Source organism: Spermophilus citellus (genome assembly GCF_964194105.1).
Source record: "Spermophilus citellus genome assembly, chromosome: 13".
In the NCBI taxonomy this organism is placed as follows: domain Eukaryota; kingdom Metazoa; phylum Chordata; class Mammalia; order Rodentia; family Sciuridae; genus Spermophilus; species Spermophilus citellus.
This window is the reverse complement of record NC_138193.1, coordinates 98,383,238-98,403,313: the sequence shown is the minus strand read 5'-3', so window position 1 is coordinate 98,403,313 and position 20,076 is coordinate 98,383,238. Positions and strand designations below refer to the sequence as shown.

Here is a 20,076-nt window from a genome sequence, read left to right as displayed (position 1 = left end):
CCCAGCTGTCAGAGCTCCAAGGTTTAAATTCAGGACTCTAGCCACTGGGCTGGACTGTGTCAAATGCTGGGCTCTCTGGCTGGGACTTGGGGCTCTGAATTATAAGCTCTGGGCCCAAGATGTAAATTCTGAGCTTAGCCTGGTGTCTAGGGTTTTGGCTTTGGGCTGGTCTGGGCTGTCAACTCTAGACTCTCGGTGACCCTCTAAGTAAGATGGCCTCACTGCCGGAAGCCAGAAAAATGGAGTAGGTTAGTGTTCTGTGAGCGAGGTGAATCCTGTTGACCACAGAAGTGCCCCCAGTGTGCTCTCTCAGCACCCCTCACCCTTCCAGCCAGTTTTCTACCAGGGAGAGGGAAGCACTGAGCATGCACATAGCTGGCCTGCCCTGTGGTCAGTATGAGAGCTGCTCCCTCAAACCAATAACCTGCCATGGGACAGACCCCATTGTCAGGGCCCACGGCCAATCAGCCTGAAAGCTCCGGGGCTAAGGACGCACCCTTCTCTTCCCAAAGAGGTGCTTTTATCTTCTGGACCCTCATCCCACACAGCTGAAAAACTAGAACACAGGGAATCTCCCAGACAGCTCAGGGAAGCTGAGGAGGTGAAGGGTCAGCCTGAAATACTTAAAGAATACATTGCCCTTTAATATTGTATTCAAGCCAGCAAGGGAGAAGCGGGCAGGAGGGAGATGGTGCTCTCCCAGGCCTCGGGCCTCACTGAAACCTAGGCAGTGATTCTGGAGCATCTGTTCTGGAGTTCTGGAGCCAGCCGGTCCTGTGGGGGCGGGGGGGGGGGGACTTCCTGGATGTGAAAACTCTGTCTTCTTGGAAAGTTGGGCAAACTGGAACTGAGAGTGGCCTGTGAGGGCAGGGAGGCCGAGCCCTGAATCCCAGAACTACACAGTAGACTTCTTTCGCTCTGTGGGCCTGGAACCCCAGCGTGTGTGAGGGCTTGGATGGGTGGGTTGTCACCAGGGACTCAGAGACTTTTGTGCTTCAGAGGTTACTGTAACAGGTCTTTGCTGAGTCAGAATCACACCTGAACTGAATTCTGGTACCCAACTGAGACACTGGCACTGAATTTCCATTGTGGCCTAAAAGGGTTGAAAGCCCTCTGCCCCCTTCCAACCCCCAGCATGGCCAACAGTGAGTGCGATGCTTAGTGAATTTGCTTTTTCTCAATATGGGCTGCATTTGGGGTCCAGTGGGGACACTGTCTACCCTTGCCCTCCCGAAGACGAGTGCCTGGTAAATACAGGCCTCTCCCACTCTAGGTTGAACAAAGTCACAGGATAATTGGGGAAAAGTGAAGCGTGGGTAATATGGAGGAAACACTCAGTCCTTCCATTAGTCAAAAAAAAAATGCATTGACACCTACTGGGTAGAACAAACCAGACCCTGCCCTCGAGTTCCAGCACCCTGCAGCATCTCAAAGGGTTATGGTGTCTCCCTTCCAGAAACAGCAACTATTAAGAAATACCGATTCTCCCAGGGCTGAGACAGCTTGAGCTAGGATCCCCACAACTCTGAACACAGTTCTCAGGTGGATCTTCCCAACCACCTGGAGTCATTTCCTAACTACGCTCTTTCCCTAGCAAGCTCCCTCCACCCCCTACAACACCTGGGGGAGTGTGCCAACCTCAGGAAGGACACAGTGAGGGGAGTCCTCAGGAAGGGAGAAGCTCCAGGCTTTTCCAGGGAGGAGCCAGCTGCAGAACTGGCTTACTTACCCTTGAGCAACACAGCAAGGGCGTCCGGGAGTGGCAGAGACTGTGGCTGCTCAGCAAGGCCTGGGATGCACAAACCATGGCAGAGACATGAGAGTGCCAGTCTCTGATCTAGGCAAGCTTTCTTCTGAATTCCACTGTGTTCTGATTAGGTAAATGAGCTGTAGGCTGTGGTCAGGCAGACAGCATGTGTGGGGCACCCTGTCTAAGCAGAACAAGTGCCCAGCTACGTGCCAGCCCACCCAGACTGGCACAAGGCTAAAAGCCCTTGGTGATCATAACTGTCCCCTCTGCAGCTTTCAGGCACCTGCCACAGCCCCTCTCCCTGCTCTCAATGCTGGTGGCATTGGAGTACCCACTGGGCAGCTGCTCTGACCCCTCCTGGCCTGTGGCCGGGAGGAAGCCCTGAGGCCTGAGTGCATGGGGGGAGGGGGACTTCAGTGGGCAGAGCCAGGCTTAGTGAGGTCACCTGGGGGACTTCTGGGATAAGTTTGCTAATAGAGATGTTGTTCTGGGAGGTCATGATACCACTTGTCATTAACCCAGGCACCCTGCCTGGGGTTCTCACCAAGAAATCGTAGGTGGCTGCTTGCAGGCAAGTGAGTGATTTGCAAGGACCATGAGAATATTTGCATAAACATATGTATGGAAGTGTGTATTTATTTGCATTCATTTGCATAAATTGCTGGCTCTCGGAGCTGTCGTTTCTTAATTTTGTTTTATTTTTTTCGGTAAATGTCCTTGCACACTCTGAGTGCAGATCTGGACACTTCAAGGGTGAGAACAAAAAGGCAAAAACAATAGTAGTACAGAGACTGGAGGCCAGAGGTTTTCAAACTTTGCTACGCATTAAAATCTCCTGGGAGCCTTTAGAAATCCTGGTGTCTGGATCCCTGCCACCCCTCATACTGTCAAATCAGAGCCTCTGGGGATGGAGCCTGGGCATCAGCATTTTTTAAAAGCTTCCAGGGGGATTAAATGCACAAGCCAAGATTGAGAAGCAATGCCCTAGCTCAGGCCTATGTCAGATCAGACCAGCCTCGGATTCCTGCCAGTGGCACCAAGCACCTCAAGCCACCTTTCCAAGCCTTCATGTGCACAAACACTTGAAAACATACATGCATTGAGGGGTGTGAAGTGCTGATTCCAACTAGCACACAGTGGGCTCTCAAACGGGCACCTTGCCCTTCTGCATCATCACTGTCACTGCAATGTCCTCTTCTAAAGACCTGAGGATCCAGAGTCCTGGCTGCTCCTTCTGGCCCTGCCACCTAGCTGCTCTGAACTAAGTAAGCCTCAGGCTCCAACCAGCCCCAAGAAAGCTGAGAGCCAGGGACTGCTCTGTCTGTTCTCCTTCAAGGTGACTATCAGGCTGGTGAGTCCATCACTGCCCAGATGCACAGGAAGTGTGTGCCTGCAACTGGGAGACCTGGGATTCTGGAGCAAGCCCACCCAGCCCTGCCAGCCTCCCTGTGTTTCCCTCTCCAGGCAAACAGAGAGCCAAGCACAGGGTCTGAAGGCTTAGCTTCTTCTCTCCCTGGTAGGCACTGCCTGGGGGAAGAGGGATGCTGGATTTCTGGAAATGACTAAAGTCCTTCAAGGTGGTTTTCGCCAACTATCACATTTTTCTCACTGTTTGGTGCCTTCACCGCCAATCGGTGATCATCGCCGCCCAGCCAGCTTCCCCAGACTGTGTGCTTTCCTTCCCTGCCTTTGCTTGGGACAGCTCTTCCTTCATGACCGATGGCCCAGATTCACCCACCCAAGACTCAGCTCAGTGCCTTCCACTGCACAGCACCCTTCTGCAACCCAGGAGCATGTCTCTCCTCCCTGGGTCACTCGTTCAAACTTTACCTGAAACTTGTTTGAGGCCAGAGCTATGCCAGGCCCTGAGGACAGTCGGATATGGGCCCTGCTTTTAAGAGCTCTCCCCTTCCCCAGCACCACAGAAACAGAAGGAAAACAGAAGGCCTTGGTCTCCTGCTGGGTAGAGGCCCCATTGCAGGCTGCTGCCCAGGGCTGTGCTGCAGATTTAGTAATGGGACACCTGGGCCATCACCTGACTGCACAAGTTCAGGAGGGAGGGTAGTGTGGGTTTCAGAAGCTCTAGGAGCAGAGGGGAGCAGATGGGAATTTAGAGGGCAGCTTCAGTGCCAGCTAAGGTGGCTGAGTTCACTTCTCACCTGGATCCACCTTTGCTGGGGCAGGTGGGCTCATATCTAGGACCTTGGCCAGCCTGATAGCCTGGTTTGCAGATGCTCCCAAACCCTCTGGCCTGGAAAATCCTGCCCCATAGTCTGGTTGTAATCTCCACTCACCTGGACCAGCGGGCCTGCCCCATTCCCTCAGCACATTCCACTCACTTCCACCCACCAAAAGCAGCATTTGCCCTGAGAAGGAACCAGTCTGGACCTCACAGTAGAGCTGTAGAATCTCTAGGGAGCCTAGAAATGGCTTCCCTTCCAATAAAGAGCTTTGATACAACACATACACCACTATTCACCACCAAGGCAGAGTTGGCAGGAGGGCCCTAACTGAAGCTGCCAGGGACAGTCCAGGTCAGGCCAAGCAGTATCTGACCCATCTCGGGGCCTTGGTCGGGTGCTGTGACTACAGTGTGAGAGAACCTTCTGTGAGTTTCTGTGTGCCACAGAGGACTGTGGACACAGCTGGTCAGGAGCCCCCACATAGCTGTAGTGCCTCAAGGCCCCCAGGGCCAGAAGGAGTCCTGGCTCTTTCCTTTTTGGTCAGAGTTGTTCACTCATTAAACAGGCATTTCTCTGCCTCACCTGGTGCGTGGTGTGGGGGTCCCTGCCCTTGAGCAACTTCTGATGTGGAGATAAGAAAGTGGACTTGGAAGAGTGGTAAGCCAAGGGTAGTGGTTCATGCTCAGTGACAGACGGTGGCTCTGATCTTGCAGAATGGATAGGTATTTTGGGGAGGGGTACCAGGGATTAAACTCAGGGCACTCGACCACTGATCCACATCCCCAGCCCTATGTTGCATTTTATTTAGAGACAGGGTTTCACTGAGTTGCTTAGTGCCTCACTTTTGCTGAGGCTGGCTTTGAACTCCTGATCTTCCTACCTCAGCCTCCCTAGCCACTGAGATGACAGGCCCGTGCCACCACAGCCGGCTAGGTAGGTATTTTCTGAAGAAGGAATTCCAGGCTGTGGGAGTGGCCATGGAGAGGTCTCACTAGTTCCAACACTCTTGTGACCATGCTCCAGTGTGTGTACTCCTTTCCGTCATGACAAGAAAACTGCATGAGGACAGGGATTCAAGCTGTGAGGACACTTCTGTCTCCCCACTAATGCAGAACCCAGCATACTGTGGTGCTCTTGTAAGTGTTGATGCCTTCACTGCCTATCTGTCACCTATGGTCACTGTGACCCATGCTAGACACAGACTGGCCCAGCAAGCTGAGGCTCAGCTTTCCAGCATATGTGTCCAACCAGGGAGTGGTCCCCACCACAATGTGCCCACCCCAGCCAGCCTTGGGCCCAGGGGCCAGTGACCAGCGAGGCTTCCCCAGGTGTTCAGTCCACCCCAGGCCGAGGCCCCCAGAACCAGGCGCACAGTCAAATACACAGGCCTGGCCCCACCAGCAAACCACAGCAACTATTAGGTCACTACATCCAACGTGTTTATAAAAGTAGAACTGGGCATTTATAATAGGGTCTGGTAGATTCCTTGTGTAAAATAGCTCCTGGTCGCTATGACCAAAATACCTGACAAGAACAATTTAGAGGAGGAAAATTTATTTGGGGCTTACAGTTTCAGAGGCCCAGTCCATGGTCAGCCTACTCAATTGCTTTGGGTCTGAGGTGAGTCAGAACAACATGGCGGAAGGGCATGGTAGAGAGTAGTTCACCTCAGCCAGGAAGTAGAGAGAAAGGGAGGGGCCCAGGGACAAGATATAATCCCCAAAGACATTATTTAAGTTTCTTTCATTCACACTCCACCTTCCTACAGTTACCACCTAATATTCCATTCAAATTATTAATCACCAAATGGATTAATCCACTGATTCGTTTACAGCTCTCAGAATCTAGCATAATCTAATCATTTCACCTCTGAACATTCCTACATTGTCTCACACATGAGCTTATTGGGGAATATCTCATATACAAACCATAGCATTCAGCTTACCAGGAAAAACAGACTGTCAAGCTAAATACCTGTAGGGAAGTGACCCAGGCAGAGAGGGGTATCATTAAATCCAGGAGCTCAGCTGAGATAACAGGGACAGCATGAAAAGTCCCATGACAGGGAAATCAATCTAGAAGGTCACGGAGTGCAGGCCCGTGTGCCCAAACAGCCCTCCCTACCTGGACCTGAGGTCTCTGATTGTAGATCATCAGTTGGAGCCACAGTGCCCATGGCTGCACCCTGGACCACTCCTGGTGTGCACCAGCGGCTGCACCAGGGCTCTGGAGATGTAGGCTGTGACAAAAGATGTTTCTACACATCAGAAAATGGAATTTTGCAGGCAAAGAACACATACATGGAAGAAAGGATTGGCACAGGAAGCTGGGATTTCAGGAGGTATAATATGAAGGAGAGAGTGGGGTCCTGCCAGTAGAGCCCACCTGTCAATCCTTCCTAGACCAATTTTGGGGTGCTTCCTCATAGGCTGGGGCACCACACATGCCCATATGATAGGCAGAACAGGTGTGTGGGGCACCATGCCTTGTTCACAGAGGCACCAAAACAGTGGTCCACCCCAGCAGGATGAGGGGGTGGCTTCTCCCCAGTAGCCATGGGTTTCCCCCTAGGCCTGCACAGAACCTTGAACCCCCACACTGTGCAGGGCTGGAAACTGAGTACCAAAGGACACAATCCACTTTCTCTTTTTTTGTGTGTGCTTTGTAGGATTTTTCTACTTTTCCTGTAATGATTATAGAGATTACTTGTATGATAATAAAAGATTACTAGTTGTATGAAAACCCAGAAATTACACCCAGGCTTTCACCTCCTCTGAAATAGCAGGAGGCAGGTGTGTTGCCCAAGCCAGACCCAGTCAGGAAGGCTGGGTCAGAGAATAGGGACAAATGTTCTTTGAGTAGACTATGGAGGGCACAAGGTGGGCAGAGAAACACACATAGATGTACACACACTCGCTCTCCTCCCCTACCTCCTCACCCCGCATCCTCCCAGGCCACAAATTCCCCCTCAGTGGGATTCAAAGTGTTCTGAGCTGATATTAGCCCCCAGCATCTGCGGTTTCTGTTTCATTTCCCTCTTTACCTGGGTAACTGAATTGATTGTACTCCCAGCTCCAGTTCACTAATTCTTGCAAATCCTTTAAAACTATTGATTTATTTGTTGGGACTGTGGTTCACAGAATTCTTGGGAAATAATGGCTTTTGCTAAGGCAGGCAGAGGAGACCCGTAGCTTTCCCCTTCTGCTGGTGTCTCTCTCCTGCCAGTTCCCCCTCCACCCCTGACAGAACTTCCTCCCACCTCGTCTCTGAGTTGTCCTGACAACTGTCTTTCATTAAATTGCCAGCTCCCCCATCCTGGGAACACATTCCCAGAATGCACCAAGTGCCCAGCATAGAGAAGATGAGATCACCTGAAGTTCTCACAATCTGCCACTGAATAGACTTGGTCAACTGCTCCATGGCACCCCCTAACCTCTGTAGTGCTCTCCCTACTTCCTGGGGACTTGGAGCTCTCCAGGGTGCTGAATGTGGCTCCCTTGTCTGGCCCCAACTATCTCCTGGCTCCAAAGGGCCTTGACCTCATTTATCACCAAATTCTTCTAAGATCTATCCTTCTCCTGAGATCTCTCAGCCCAGAGCTCCCTCCCCATGATATTTTTATCCTCTTCTGCTCAGAGTATTATAACTACACCACTGCAGGCTCCATTCTCCAAACAGGGGAAAGAATTAAATGGAAGCTTCTTCACTGGTCACAGGAAGGACCAGTTGATGCTCATGTTGATCTGGTCAGGGCACTTGCTCCAACTGCAGCCTCAGAGTTTGCCCCATGACCTTCCCTACTCAGCCAAGGGGTTTGCCCCACCCTGACCACCCTCTGGCTCTTAGGGCTGGTGCAAGGGTCCTGACTCTGCCCCCACCACCCCCATTTCTACCCAAAGGCCAAGAGGCCATTGCCTTTGACTCCTACCCTCTAGGCAAGGTCTGTCAATGAATGTGACTAGTATTGGCTTGTGTTTGGGAAGATCCTACCACCTAGGAAGAGAGGACTTTCTCTGGCCACCAGGTGTGAAGGTCCCTGTTCCACAGAGACCCCCAGGGACTCCGTGCTGAACCTGTGCTCAGTGACTGCTGAAGTGGTCACCAAAGCCATTTAGGGCTCTTCAAAGCTATTGGAGCTGAACAGAATAATTAAATCTCTCCTCAAAACAGACCTAAAAAATGAATGTGACAATGCATTAACAACTGTAGATTGTCCTTCAATTGTGGGATTATCACTGCTGTTATTAGCACAGATGTCTCCTGAAGTCCAAAGGGGCTTGACTTTTACATTCTTCCCCTCTGACTCCATACAACTATGACATTTCAAATCGTTCAGCTGGATCTTGTTTAGGGGAAGATGTTCTCACCATCTCTCACACCTCTGCATGTGGTCTGCAACCCACCCTGAATTCCAATCAGAGAGGAACTTTTTGTACAAGACGTGATGTCAGAAGCTCCGGAGGCCGGAGAGGCAAGCCCTCCAGGGGCTCACAGCGCAGAGAGGAGACAGGAAGACAGAGGGATGGATGGGGCCTAAGAGACAAGTGTGGGGGAAGATTTTGACCAAAGGGCAGGAATAGAGAAGCAAAGCAGAGGAACAGGATATACTGGGCATGCAGTTAGAGAATGGGGACGTGAAGAGAAGATGAAGCTACACACAAAGGGAAAATCAGGTCACAGGGCAGGGTTGTAGCTCAGTGGTACAGTGTTTGCCTACCATGTAGGACGCCCTGGGCTCAACTCTCAACACAGGAGTGGTGGTGGGAGGGTGGAGTAGCTTCATGAGCCATAGTGAAGAGTTCAGAAATAAGGGATCAAGACCTTCCTTGACTGGTGGACCCTAGAGGAGCAAAGGGCTCTGGAGGTCACAGAGGGACTATGGTGACTCTACTACTAGGTTTAGGCTTCCCAGTCCTGCTTTCCCCAAGCCCAAGCTGGCAGCTGTCTCTGGTCAATCTCTGGACGTAAGGGACACAAGCACAAATCCAGGGAAAGATCAAGGGAGGTTTCTGTTCATCTTATGAAAGTTTTAAACAATTCTAAGGAGAAAAATGCAAGTGACTTTTATGTCATCTTAGAGGGCATAAGAATGTCCAACTGGAGGGTACACTTCAGTTCCAGCCAGAAAACACCTATGGAGCACCCAGTGTGTACAGCCCTGGGTCAAGGCTGTAGATGCAAAGATGACTTTTGTTGCCACATTTTGCTGCTAACGAACCAGGTCTTGTCCCCCAGTGTTGTACAACTTTAAGGGTACACTGGTGAGGTTTTGGCAGGAGTTTCCATCTGGACAACAGGACAACGGAAGGTGTCCTCATCAACACTCTAAGTCCAAGCAAGAAGTCAGTCTTTCATGTTTCCCTTCCCTAAAGGAGGGTCTGCCTGCACGGGACCTTTGACATCACCCAGCCCAGCAACGGGATCAGGGCCAAGGCTGGTACGATATCCCTCCAGCTCAGGCTGAGCATTCAGCTTGCAGGCAGTTTGATTCTGTCTTACCTGGAAGCTGGCACCCACCTGGCCCTCAAGGTCAATTCTCAGGCCAACTCTTCTTTGGAGAAGAACTTGGGGGAGAAATGCATACCTGATCAAGTCAGGAGTAAGGGAGGAGGAGGAGAGCAGCATTCAGCATGGGAAGCGGTCCATGAGACCCCCAGTGCTCCCAGATTGGTCTGGCCATGCTGAGCATCCGCTGCAGGAGGCTCTGTTTGTGCAAAGCCCCCATTTGTCCCCACAATGTCAGCCCACGTCGGCTCCTCTGCTCCTGGATGAATTACCCTCTGGGAATTCATGACAGAGTCTTCGCTGGGCTTTCTCAGTATATTTCCCAACTGCTCTGAGTTTATAATTTTTTCAGGTCCTTTATCAAATATGTGTCATAAATACCAATGGGACTGGGAACATTTATCACCTCGCTGGATTCCTACTTGAGCTCTGAAAAAAAATTATTTGGCCACACAACCTTTCTCAGGGCTCTGATTTAATGGACTTCTCTGCTGCAAAGCCACTGGAATTCTTTGCCTTTTAATATTTGACATCTCTTCCTCTTTATTACCACCTCGAACAGCCCTTCTAGTCCAGCTGGAACGGGCCCATTAGTCTCTGACAAATAACTTGTGTCGTTTGGTGAAAAATATGCAGAAGTTTGGCTGCAACTTCATCTCCAGTCTTGGTTCTGTCAGGGGGCCTTGTTCTCTTCTAAACAAAGCATCTGACCCCAGGCAGACCCTCCTCGGTGTCCCTGGTCCTTCTCATGTCCCCTGCTTCTGGGTCCACAGAGCCATTTCACACCAACCAACCACTTATAATGGGGTTGGAAACTGGGGTGGCTAGAGACGCCCATAACTAGGTGAAAGAATTAGCCTCAGAAGCATCACACACAACAGCTAAAGAGTGGTAGGGACCCAAGTGTCCATCCATGGGTGAGTGGATAACACAATGTGTTCTCTGCATACAATGGAATAGTAGTCAGACTTTTGGAAAAGGAAACTCTGTGGTGTGCTACAACATGCATGAACCTTGAGGGACAATCCCCTAAGTAAAGTAAGACAGTCACAAATGGATAAAATGCTATATGATTCCAGGTCGGAGGCATGCAGAGCCGAGACAGAATGGTGGCCAGGGGCTAGAGGGAGCAGGGAATGGGAAGTCATACGTTTAGTTGGGAAAGATGAAAAGAGTTCCAGAAGTCTGTCTGCACAACAGCATGAATGGACTTAATACCACTGAACTGTACACTTTAAGATGGTTAAGATAGGACATTCTAACACAGTTTTTTTAAAAATTAGCCTGAAATCGAACTAGCAAAGAAGAAACTGACACCAGGAAAATTCTGGGAGCACTTGAATCCTTCATTTATTCGGGTCCTCTGTATCAGGCTCTCGCCACATGACAGACAATTCTAAAACTTAGTGGCTTCAAATAATAACCATGTTATTTCAATGATGATTCTGGTTTGGTGATTTGGGCTAGGCTCAGCTGATCTCGGTCAGGCTGGGCTGGTGTTGGCAGGGGGTAGCTAGTCTAAATGACCCATCCAGGATGACTCATCTCTGCTCTAGCCAACAGGCCGTCCCCAGTTTGTTCACACGGTGGTGATGGCAGGGGCCTCCAGAGACTGAGCAAAAGCCAGCAAAGCTTCTTGAGGCTGTGGCTCACACTCACACAAGGTCATTTCTACCACCTTGTATGGTCCAAAGCAAATCACAAGGCCAGCCAAGATTGAAAGGGTGGGGAAATGACCTCTACCCCTTAATGGGGAAAACTGCAAAGAATTTTTGCAATCGACCACAAGGGCTCTCTATATGCCAGTCCCTGAGCTGAGTGATGCAGATAAAAACATAAATAAAACACAGTCTAGTGCCAGAGGCAGGCATGTAAATAAATAATCACAACACACAGCATGCTATATAGAAGGCAACCCAGGAATCTATGGGAGAGTGGGGGGAGGCAGGGGGAGGAAAGAGTCAAACAGGCCTGGGCAAAATCCTGGCAGTAAAGGACCAAGAAAGATCTGCGCAGGGGAACACAGGCTCAATGAGGGCACCTGTCTGGACGTAGGGAGGCTTCACTGGGGAGTAAAGGGCCCTGGGAAGTGAGGAGGATCTGGGGTGGCAGGAGGACTTACAGGTGGCTTGCTGTCCCCAACCCCCTCAGCCTTGCTGGGCTCGTGTAAGCAGAAGCTGATGGCCAGGTTCTGTGGAGGTGGCTTGGCAGGGACAGGTAGAAATGGGAGCATCCTCTAAGACAGCTGCAGAGACTCCAGTCCAAGAGCACAACAGTCAATCAAGTGCTCTCTGTCGGGTGGTCCAGCAGGGACAGAGCTCCCCACTATGTGGCAGGGCTCGTGGCAGCCACTTCATGGGAAAGGCCAGGGCATGGGATCCTGCAGGCACGGCCACCCAAAGCCAAGGGGACCAGAAAATACTCTCTGATGGCAGTCATGGGTGGGGGGGATCTTGAGGCCAAGGGTACGGTCCCCAGGTGAGCTCAAGCTGACAGACCCATCACTCATGGTGCCCAACTGAGCCTTCTTCTGAGAAGGATCAAAGGTCTCTGAGCTGTCCTCTCCTCCAAATTCTGGAGCCATTGACTTCTGCAGGAGCAGGGAGCCTGCTTTGAAGACCCAGCCCTCCCCCACCAAGACTTGCTTGTTGGAGGGTTTCTCCACCAGGCACCGGGGAGGTTAAGATGCATGTGAGGCCAGCAGGTCCTGGCTTCCTCCTGGGGGTGGGGGGTTCTGCTCTCTCTGACAAGCACAGCCTGACGTGGCCCCTCCCGGCCAGCGCGGCAGGCTGCAGCGGCACATACCAACTGATCGATACTTTGAATGCGCCAGGGCCTGCTGTGAGAAGGAATCCCCTGGTGAGCACTTTCATAAATTGAAAGATTCTTCTGGAAGTGAATAATCTTCCCCAGCTATTAAATCCAGATTCCTGAAAGGGACTCAGAGAGAACAGAAAGCACCCCCATGTAGGATAGTGGCACCTGAATCTCCAGGCACCTGACTCTGGCCCCAGGATTTCTGGGGCAACAGGTGGGCTGTGGACAGAGTCATTGCTGGGACCTTGACCCAAAGGGAAAATCTTGAAAATATCAGAACATGTGGGTCCAGCAACAGGAGCGCCAAGTGCACCGTTGGTTTGCCTGGCCCCCGACGCACCACCTAATTCCTCAGACATGTGGCCATGTCTGGCCCTCACTGCAGCATGAAGACCAGGGGACCACAGAGCAGGAGTCTCTGCCCCTTTGTGCATAAAGTGATAGGAGCCCAGTTGGCTCGGGCAACCTGCCCAGGGTCACATAATCACTTAGTGAAGAGGCCAGACAAGAACCAGGATCCAGGTTTTTGGAATCCCAGCCTGGAATTCTTTCCCCCATACACAGGGTTCATGGTTTGGGAATTAATTTGATTGGGGGCTGTTTTTGGAGTCCACATGTATGAACAGAGCCCTCCCTGAGCCGTCCCTTCCCTGTCCTGCCTCTGCTCACACCACTGTTCCCATGGCCTCAACTGTAGCCCAGCCTCTAGCCTCCCCGTCCTGCCTCTCCGCCTCCTCCCACAGGCCCACACCTAGACTCAGCCTCCACTCCCTCCCTCCCTCCCTAGATGTTCCAGGCTTCCTCTCACAGTCCCCTCCCACAGCACCATGGCCTAAACACCCTTCTCTGTCCTTCAGTTACTGTTGCACTCAGGACCTCCCCTTCACACCTGGAGCCAGGCGGTCATCAGAATCAACAAGAGCTCCCGCAGTGAGCCAGGAACGCTGCTAACCACCTACCAAGCGCCATCTCTTTAACCATCAATAAATGAGGGGACCAAGGCCCTGGGTGTCTGTTCTCCTTCCCAAGGCCACACAGCTGGCTGGAGGCCGAGTTCCGGTTTGCCCTCAGGTCTGGCTCTAAGGCCAAAGTCACCATGTGGGTCCTTCCTGCCTCCCATCCTGCCTCTGTGTAGGATCACTGGACACCCATATCTAACCTCGCCACGACCCCTGCACAAGACCCCCGTGCTCTCGCAGGCCCCAAGATTAACCTGGATTACGTCCTTGGAACCTGGCAACCTGGTAGCATGTCTCATTGTTCCCCGAGCTGTTCACTGCCTGTGTCCCACATGCCACACGTCCTTGACTTTGGTCTCTGTACCTTGCCGGCCTCTGTCTGGAGTATCTGCCCCCTGCTCCAGGTCCAAGCATGCCTCAGGTGGAGACCCCAGTAGGGCCCCCCACACACATGCCCCTGTGGACACTCTGCCAAGGCCCCAGGTCAGCCTGTAATGGTGGGAGTCTGAGGTCTGGCACTGCCTGGGGCACTCTGAGAGCACATTCACTACCTCAGTCCCCGCGTGCAGCTTGTTCTCTGGGGCCCGGCTTCCTCGGCCTTCCTCCTTAGCGCGTGTGCTTGCTAAGACGGCCTGCCTGACCGCCAAGGCCCAAAGCCTGGGAGCGGCCCATCATGATTTTCACCACTCTCTGCAGGTAGAAGCTGAAGCCTCGGTCCCCACTTCACAGGTCTAGAAGCAGAGGCCCAGAGATGCCCAGGGGCTCATCCAGGGACATGCGAGCTCATAGCATGTGGGACAGACTGGGCCCAGGGGGAGTCTCAGCAGGTGGCCAATGTTTGACCCTGTGAACAGCAACAGAAGCAAGGCGAACCAGAGTGAGATTCTTGAATACAAAATGGGGTTCAGCATAGTCCTGGAAGACTGGGGGAGGGGGTGCAGGGGGACTTGTAGAGTGGGACTTGGCTTCCATAGGCCGTCATCTCCCCTTTGCTTGCACAATGACATCTAGGTTGTTCTGACCCAAGGACCAGGCCTCTGAAGCAGCTGTTAGCCACGCCAAGGGCAGGCTTTGTTCAGGGGTCCTGTGGCAAGCAGGTGGGGAGAGGGTCACCTGAAGGCCCTCACTTCTGCAGAGGAAAAAGTATAAAATAAATAAACCAAATGGGGCAGCTGGCAGGCTCTTCCCTCCTTCTCCCTCCTAAGCCTTGGGTGGGTCTGGGAGAAGCGTCCAACACCCCCAGGTCTGGAGCCCATGGCCTGGGCTCTGTCTGTGCCAACCCCAGGTGGCCAAGATTCCAGGCAAAGGTAGGTGTACACCTGGGTGGGAAGACCCCAGAGGCTACTTCCTGGGACCTGCAGGGGCTGCAAACCAGCTTCCCAACGTTGAACCCCCAAGCAAGAGTGGGAGTCCTAAGAAAATGGGGGGTGTGGAGAGCCCCTGTCCCTTGCTTGCTCACCTCCCCCAAGAGTCCCTCTAAGTGTGACTGGATGGAGGTGCCTGCCAGGCCCTCATTGGCTTGCTCGGGGATCCCTCCCCAGGAAGCTCACCCTCCACCACGGCTGTGAGTGTCTAACAGAAGGGAAACCGTTTTTGCAGGTTTTGTGGTTTTTTTCCTTTGAACCATGTCCAGCCCATCTTACATCACAATGCCATGCTTTACTTGGTCTCCAAGACACCGGCACCCATTGGCATTTGGAGAGCTTGTTCCGTAGTTAAATAATAGTACGAAGTCGTCTGTGATAATGTATTTTCTATGTTTCCAATCGTCAGTATGGGAATCTTTCCCCCCAAACTCTCAATTTCTGGGGTTGATTTTCTTTACTCATATTTGGTTTGTTTTTTTCTTTTTCTTTTTGTTTGTTGTTCTGTTTTGTTTGGGGTTTTTTGTTTTTGTTTTGCTTTTTAAAGTTGTTATTCCCTTGGTTATGTAGCCCCTCCCAGTGGCTGCTTGTTGACGCATATGTTCGTGACTTCTGACTGTCAGTGTTGAACCAGTCTTGCCAAGAAACAATATCAAGTATTTTCTGTTTCTCTACTTCTTGAAAAAATATTTTAATTTAAAAATTAAAAATTAAAATTAAAAAAAAAAAAACTCTTAATGGGAACGTGGCCCTGTCTGTCTTCTCTGTTCTGCAGAAATGTTGAAGGAATTGAACCAGCAACGCAGAGCGAAAGCGTTTACAGACCTGAAAATTGTTGTTGAAGGCAGAGAGTTTGAAGTCCACCAAAATGTTCTAGCTTCCTGCAGCTTGTATTTCAAGGACCTGATTCAAAGGTTTGCCTTCCTTCCAGCTGTGGTCGGGTCTGTTCCTTTGTAGGACGCTTTTGTGTCGCTTTTCTCCTCCCCTCTCTTGCAGGTTCCTGAAGCGTGACTCCCTGTCACAGAGCCAGTAGCCATCTCTCCTCCTCCTTCCCAGTGTCCTCTCACACACAGCCTCAGAGCAGCCACTGCCCTAGCCCCCACACACAGCCTTGCTGGTCACCAGGGGCCTGCCAGCAGTAGACAACTCCCCTCCTTGCCCCAGGATCCCATGCTCCTAGTGGCTCACAAGCCCTCCCTGAGATTAGGAGGACAATAGACTCCATTTAAAGGACCATTACACACTGCCCCCCACTGGGCGAGCTCAGGGTCCTCAGAGCCATCGTCACTGCTGTCGATGGCAAACTTAATGCCAGGAGAGCACATCGACCAGACCAAACCATCCCCACAGGGGAGCATGAGGCGCCCAAGGGGCTGCTTTTGCCCAGCTCGAGTAGGGGAGAAGAGACCTATAGCGGAAGCCTCATCCACACCGCATGTCTTGCTACCTGCACACCGAGCCTAAACCGGCGCTGTCTGAGCACAGACCAGGTGTGTCCTAAACACGGTCTCTCAGTCTCTGCCCTCCCTTGCCCGGCCCCGGCCCCTCCCGGCTATTTCTCCCTGGATGAGTCTTCACAGGTGCGTGAGCATCTTTTTTTTTTTTTTTTCTTTTTCATTATGTTGATTTTTAAAAAACTTGTCTGCTTCATACCCTTGCAAAGAAGTCAGGCCCCTCCTAGCTCCTGGGCGAGGGAGAGCAGCCGGGGCCAGCCCAGCGTCACACCACGTTTCTCTCACCCATCAGCAGATTAATGCCGCTGCTCATTTTGCCTTGCAGCCTCTCCGGGGCGGACGCTGAGCCGGGACAGTGCTCAGAGGGGAGGACAGACCTCTGCTTGCTTCCCAACGCTGTCTTGGACTTGCCAACTAACCCCAGAGCGACTGTGTTTTGTTTCAGGACGGCACACTGGCTGGCATCTCCTTTCCAACCCATGTGTCCTTTGGCGTAGATCCGGGTGGGCTGCCCGGGTGCGAGGCCTGTCCAGCCACGCTGGCCCTCAGCCACACAGGAGGGGCAGGCTCTTTGTGACGTCCTGTCTCATGGGCAACTCGGTCTCCTGCCCCCAGTTCTTGGGTTCTCTCTGTCCAAGCACAAGAGCTAGAGGCACGAGTCTGGGGTGAAGGGCCACATCCAGTGGCTTCTTCGGGCCAGGGAGGTCTTTGTGCGCCACTCTTGGCTCATCTGGTCTCTGGGTCACAGATGAGCGTCCTGGGGCCTTGGCCTTGCTCCATGGGCTGGGAGCGCAGAGGGGGCAGGCTGGTACCATCCCTGGGCTGGTTATGGGTGTCTTTCACTTCCTTCAAAGACCGCACGTTAAAGCCAGCTTCTGCCACACAGCAGAGAAGAGGACCCTGGTAGGTGGGAACCTTTTTGGAGAGAAAGAGCCTTCTAGATAAGGACGGTGGGGACAGAGATGAGCCTGAGCTAGGGACAGGGGAGGTGGCCTCCCCAGAAGTTGCTAGAGTGGGCAGGCCTGACCCCATGCTAGCTCTGACCTCCTGGCCTGGGTCTAAGGTGGGAGCCCTCAGGGACAGTGGGGACAGGATGCCCACCTGGAAGCAGGAGAGCACCTCCACAGCCCTGAAGGGAAAGGACAGGTGTTCCAGGCCACTGGAGGACAGAGGGCACCCTTTGGGAGCTAGGAGACCTGGGTTCTACCTTTGATTCTGCCATTGTCCCATGACCTCAGGCTAGTCATGTCCTTTCAGGCTGCAGCTTTTCTCATCTGTAAACAAGGATGTTGGCCAAGTGATGTCCAAGTCTGGCCCTAGGGTGACAGTCATGAGGTGGGATAAGTGGCATAAGTTTCTGGACATGAGAGGGCAAAGTGTCAGGGGGATCAGAGGAACGAGGGCAGGTCCACAGACTAGAGTCGGAGCTGAGCTGGGGAAGGTGACCAACTGAGCATCCGGTAGGTGCAGCTTCAGCAGCCAGGAGACCACCTGAGTGGTCCAATTGAGGGGCATGGGAGGTGACCAGATAGATGGATCCGAACCCAGACAGGGCCCAGGGCTGGAGAGTAGGGCTCAGCACCCAGGTCCTGTCACTCAGAGGGGAGGCTGAATCTAGCCCTGAGGCTGAGGCTCTCGGTGTGAGTGTGTGGCCATTCTGAACTTGACCCTTGTCTGGCCTGGGCCAATGATAGCTGGCCAACCACAGCCTCCTGAGGAAGGGAAGCGGAGTCTTCCCTGGAAGCCCATTTCCTTCCAGAGCCTCATAAAGTCATGGCAACGTCACGCTGTCTGTGGTCAGAGCAGCTGATGTCACCTTGTTGCTTTAGTCCCCTTTGTGCTTAGAATAGCCTTGCGGGGCGTTAGCTCTGTCCTTGGCACTGTACCAGGGGTCCCCTCTCAGGGAGCTATGTTCTTGAGAGGGGAAGGAGTAGGGACAATCTGTGGGACACAGTGTCCCAGGGCTTATCTTTTTTTTTAATATTGATTTTTTTAACAGAGAGAGAGGGAATTTTTTAATATTTATTTTTTAGTTATAGCTGGACACAGTACCTTTATTTTATTTATTTATGTTTATGTGGTGCTGAGGATCGAACCCAGGGCCTTGCATGTGCTAGGTGAGCGCTCTCCCACTGAGCGCAACCCCAGCCCTTGGGGCTTATCTTTGGGGGTCATGCTGGCCTGCCCTGGTGAGCACTGACAGGGCAGGTGATCCCCGCAACTCTGCTGTCCCAGGCCTCCCACCCTGCCCAGGCTTCTCCCCACATGTCCATGCCCACAGTGAGGCCATGGCACCTCCCCTCCCTTTGTTTCCCTCCTCTGACAAGGAAGCCCTGTAGAGAGGCCAGGACTATCAGACTAACTTAACTCTGTCCTCAATCTCCCCAGTTTACAGATAAGGAGATTGAGGACAGAGTTAAGTTACCAGTCGATCTGTACTTCAAACTGAGGTCTGATGCCAAAGCTCTCATCAACCACTTGCTACTCCAGAGAGCAAGAACATAGCTGCAAAGTCTGAGAAGGAGGAAAGCGAAACCCCTGGGCTGACCATGCCGACAGGGACTCAGGAAGAAGGAATGCAGACTGTGTGCGTGCCTGCGTGCGTGCGTGCGTGCGTGCGTTCCAAACGCTTGTAGACTAGCCACATGACCTCCCCAAGGAAGACAGAACCCTCCCTGGAGACAGGTCCCCACAGACTAGGGTGAGGTCCCAGTGAGGGTGGAGGCTGGGGACCCTCCAAGAGGAGAGATGTCAGGAGCTCAGTGCAAAGCTGAGAACCCTAGGCTTGCCCACGTCCCTTCGTAGACTCATCTGCGTCCCTGAGACATTGGGGTAAAAACCCTGAGGGACAAGTTGCTGAGCCCTTAACTCTGGACCATGAGGAGGGAAATTGTGAATCCAACCCTCCTTTAGCCTTGGACAGGCCCTGTTGTGGCCTCCCAGATCTAGGGCTTCTCACTCCCAAAGAGCAGGCTGCAGATCTGCCCTGGCTTTTCTTTTTTGACCCATGATGGAGAAGTCCTTCATCTATCCTCTGAGGACCAGAAAGGATGGCACCATTCTTCAGCAATAGCAGAGTCCCTCCTTCTGCCCTCACCGACACTTCCCAGCACGCTCCCCGGGTAGGGCTGTGGGAGAATGTGCACCAGCCATGGCCACAGAGGAAGGCTCCCGCACAACACACGAGTGGGGACAGAGACCTGAATCAGGCAAACTGAAACCTGGCAACTGAAATCCTCACCCACAAAGCTGTTGGCATATTTGACATTTGAATTCTATTCCCACTTCATACTGAATGAAAATGGATAAACAAATTAGCCATTTTTCTAAGCTGATTTTCCCAAAGCCCTGTGTCTAGGATCTGGGCTTCGCGTTCCCTCTCTAGCCATGACAAGGGAAGGGAGGGCAGACACTGGCTCGAGGCCCCACATGTGGAGTGGTACAGAAACAGATATAAACCTACCAGCCATAATGCTCACCCTGAACCTCCTCCCCCAAGAAGCTGGGTGTTTGTGGGTAGCAGCACCTGCCCTCTTTCTCTGGTAGAATAGATAAGAGTGGCTTAAAAATCAAATACCAGGAAGAGGGATTCACACCTCTCATGCTAGAAGAATGAGGGAAGCCAGACCCATCACCACCTCTCAAAGGGTGAGCCAGGGTCTGCTTGAAGTCCCCAGAACTCAGTGCGACTTGGGCATGCCTTCTGTGTTTGTGCCCTGGAGCTCAGAACAGGGTGCAGGATGGGAATCACATCAGAGGGCAGAACAGTGGTGTCCCTCACCTGCCCATCTCCCCTCCTCCGACTCACAACTGCCCCACAGTTCCCTCTCCCAGTTCCAAAGTGCAAAGTGTAAGCATCTGACCACTGAGCTGTGTGAGGGTGGATGAGGGACGCCACCCCGAGGTCTGGAAAGGGCAACTTCTATTCCAGGGGAGTCGTGGTGGGATTTCCAACATCCTGCTAATTAGAACTAGGCATTCCTGGCCCTTCCTCGGACCCAGCTCTACCAAGAAGGGGCTGTGTCCAGCACCCTGGGTTCTCCT

The 20,076-nt window shown here is 52.4% G+C and overlaps 1 protein-coding gene across 4 annotated transcripts in view; it reads left to right on the top strand.

Moving 5' to 3' along the window:
- Positions 1-20,076, top strand: part of KLHL29 (kelch like family member 29) — a 284,456-nt gene that overhangs the window by 247,403 nt on the left and 16,977 nt on the right. For all 4 annotated transcript variants that reach the window (XM_081264539.1, XM_081264538.1, XM_081264536.1 and 1 more), the window contains one exon: positions 15,354-15,492. In XM_081264539.1, coding sequence (XP_081120665.1) covers positions 15,354-15,492 — 139 coding nt within the window. The remainder of the gene's footprint in view (positions 1-15,353; positions 15,493-20,076) is intronic.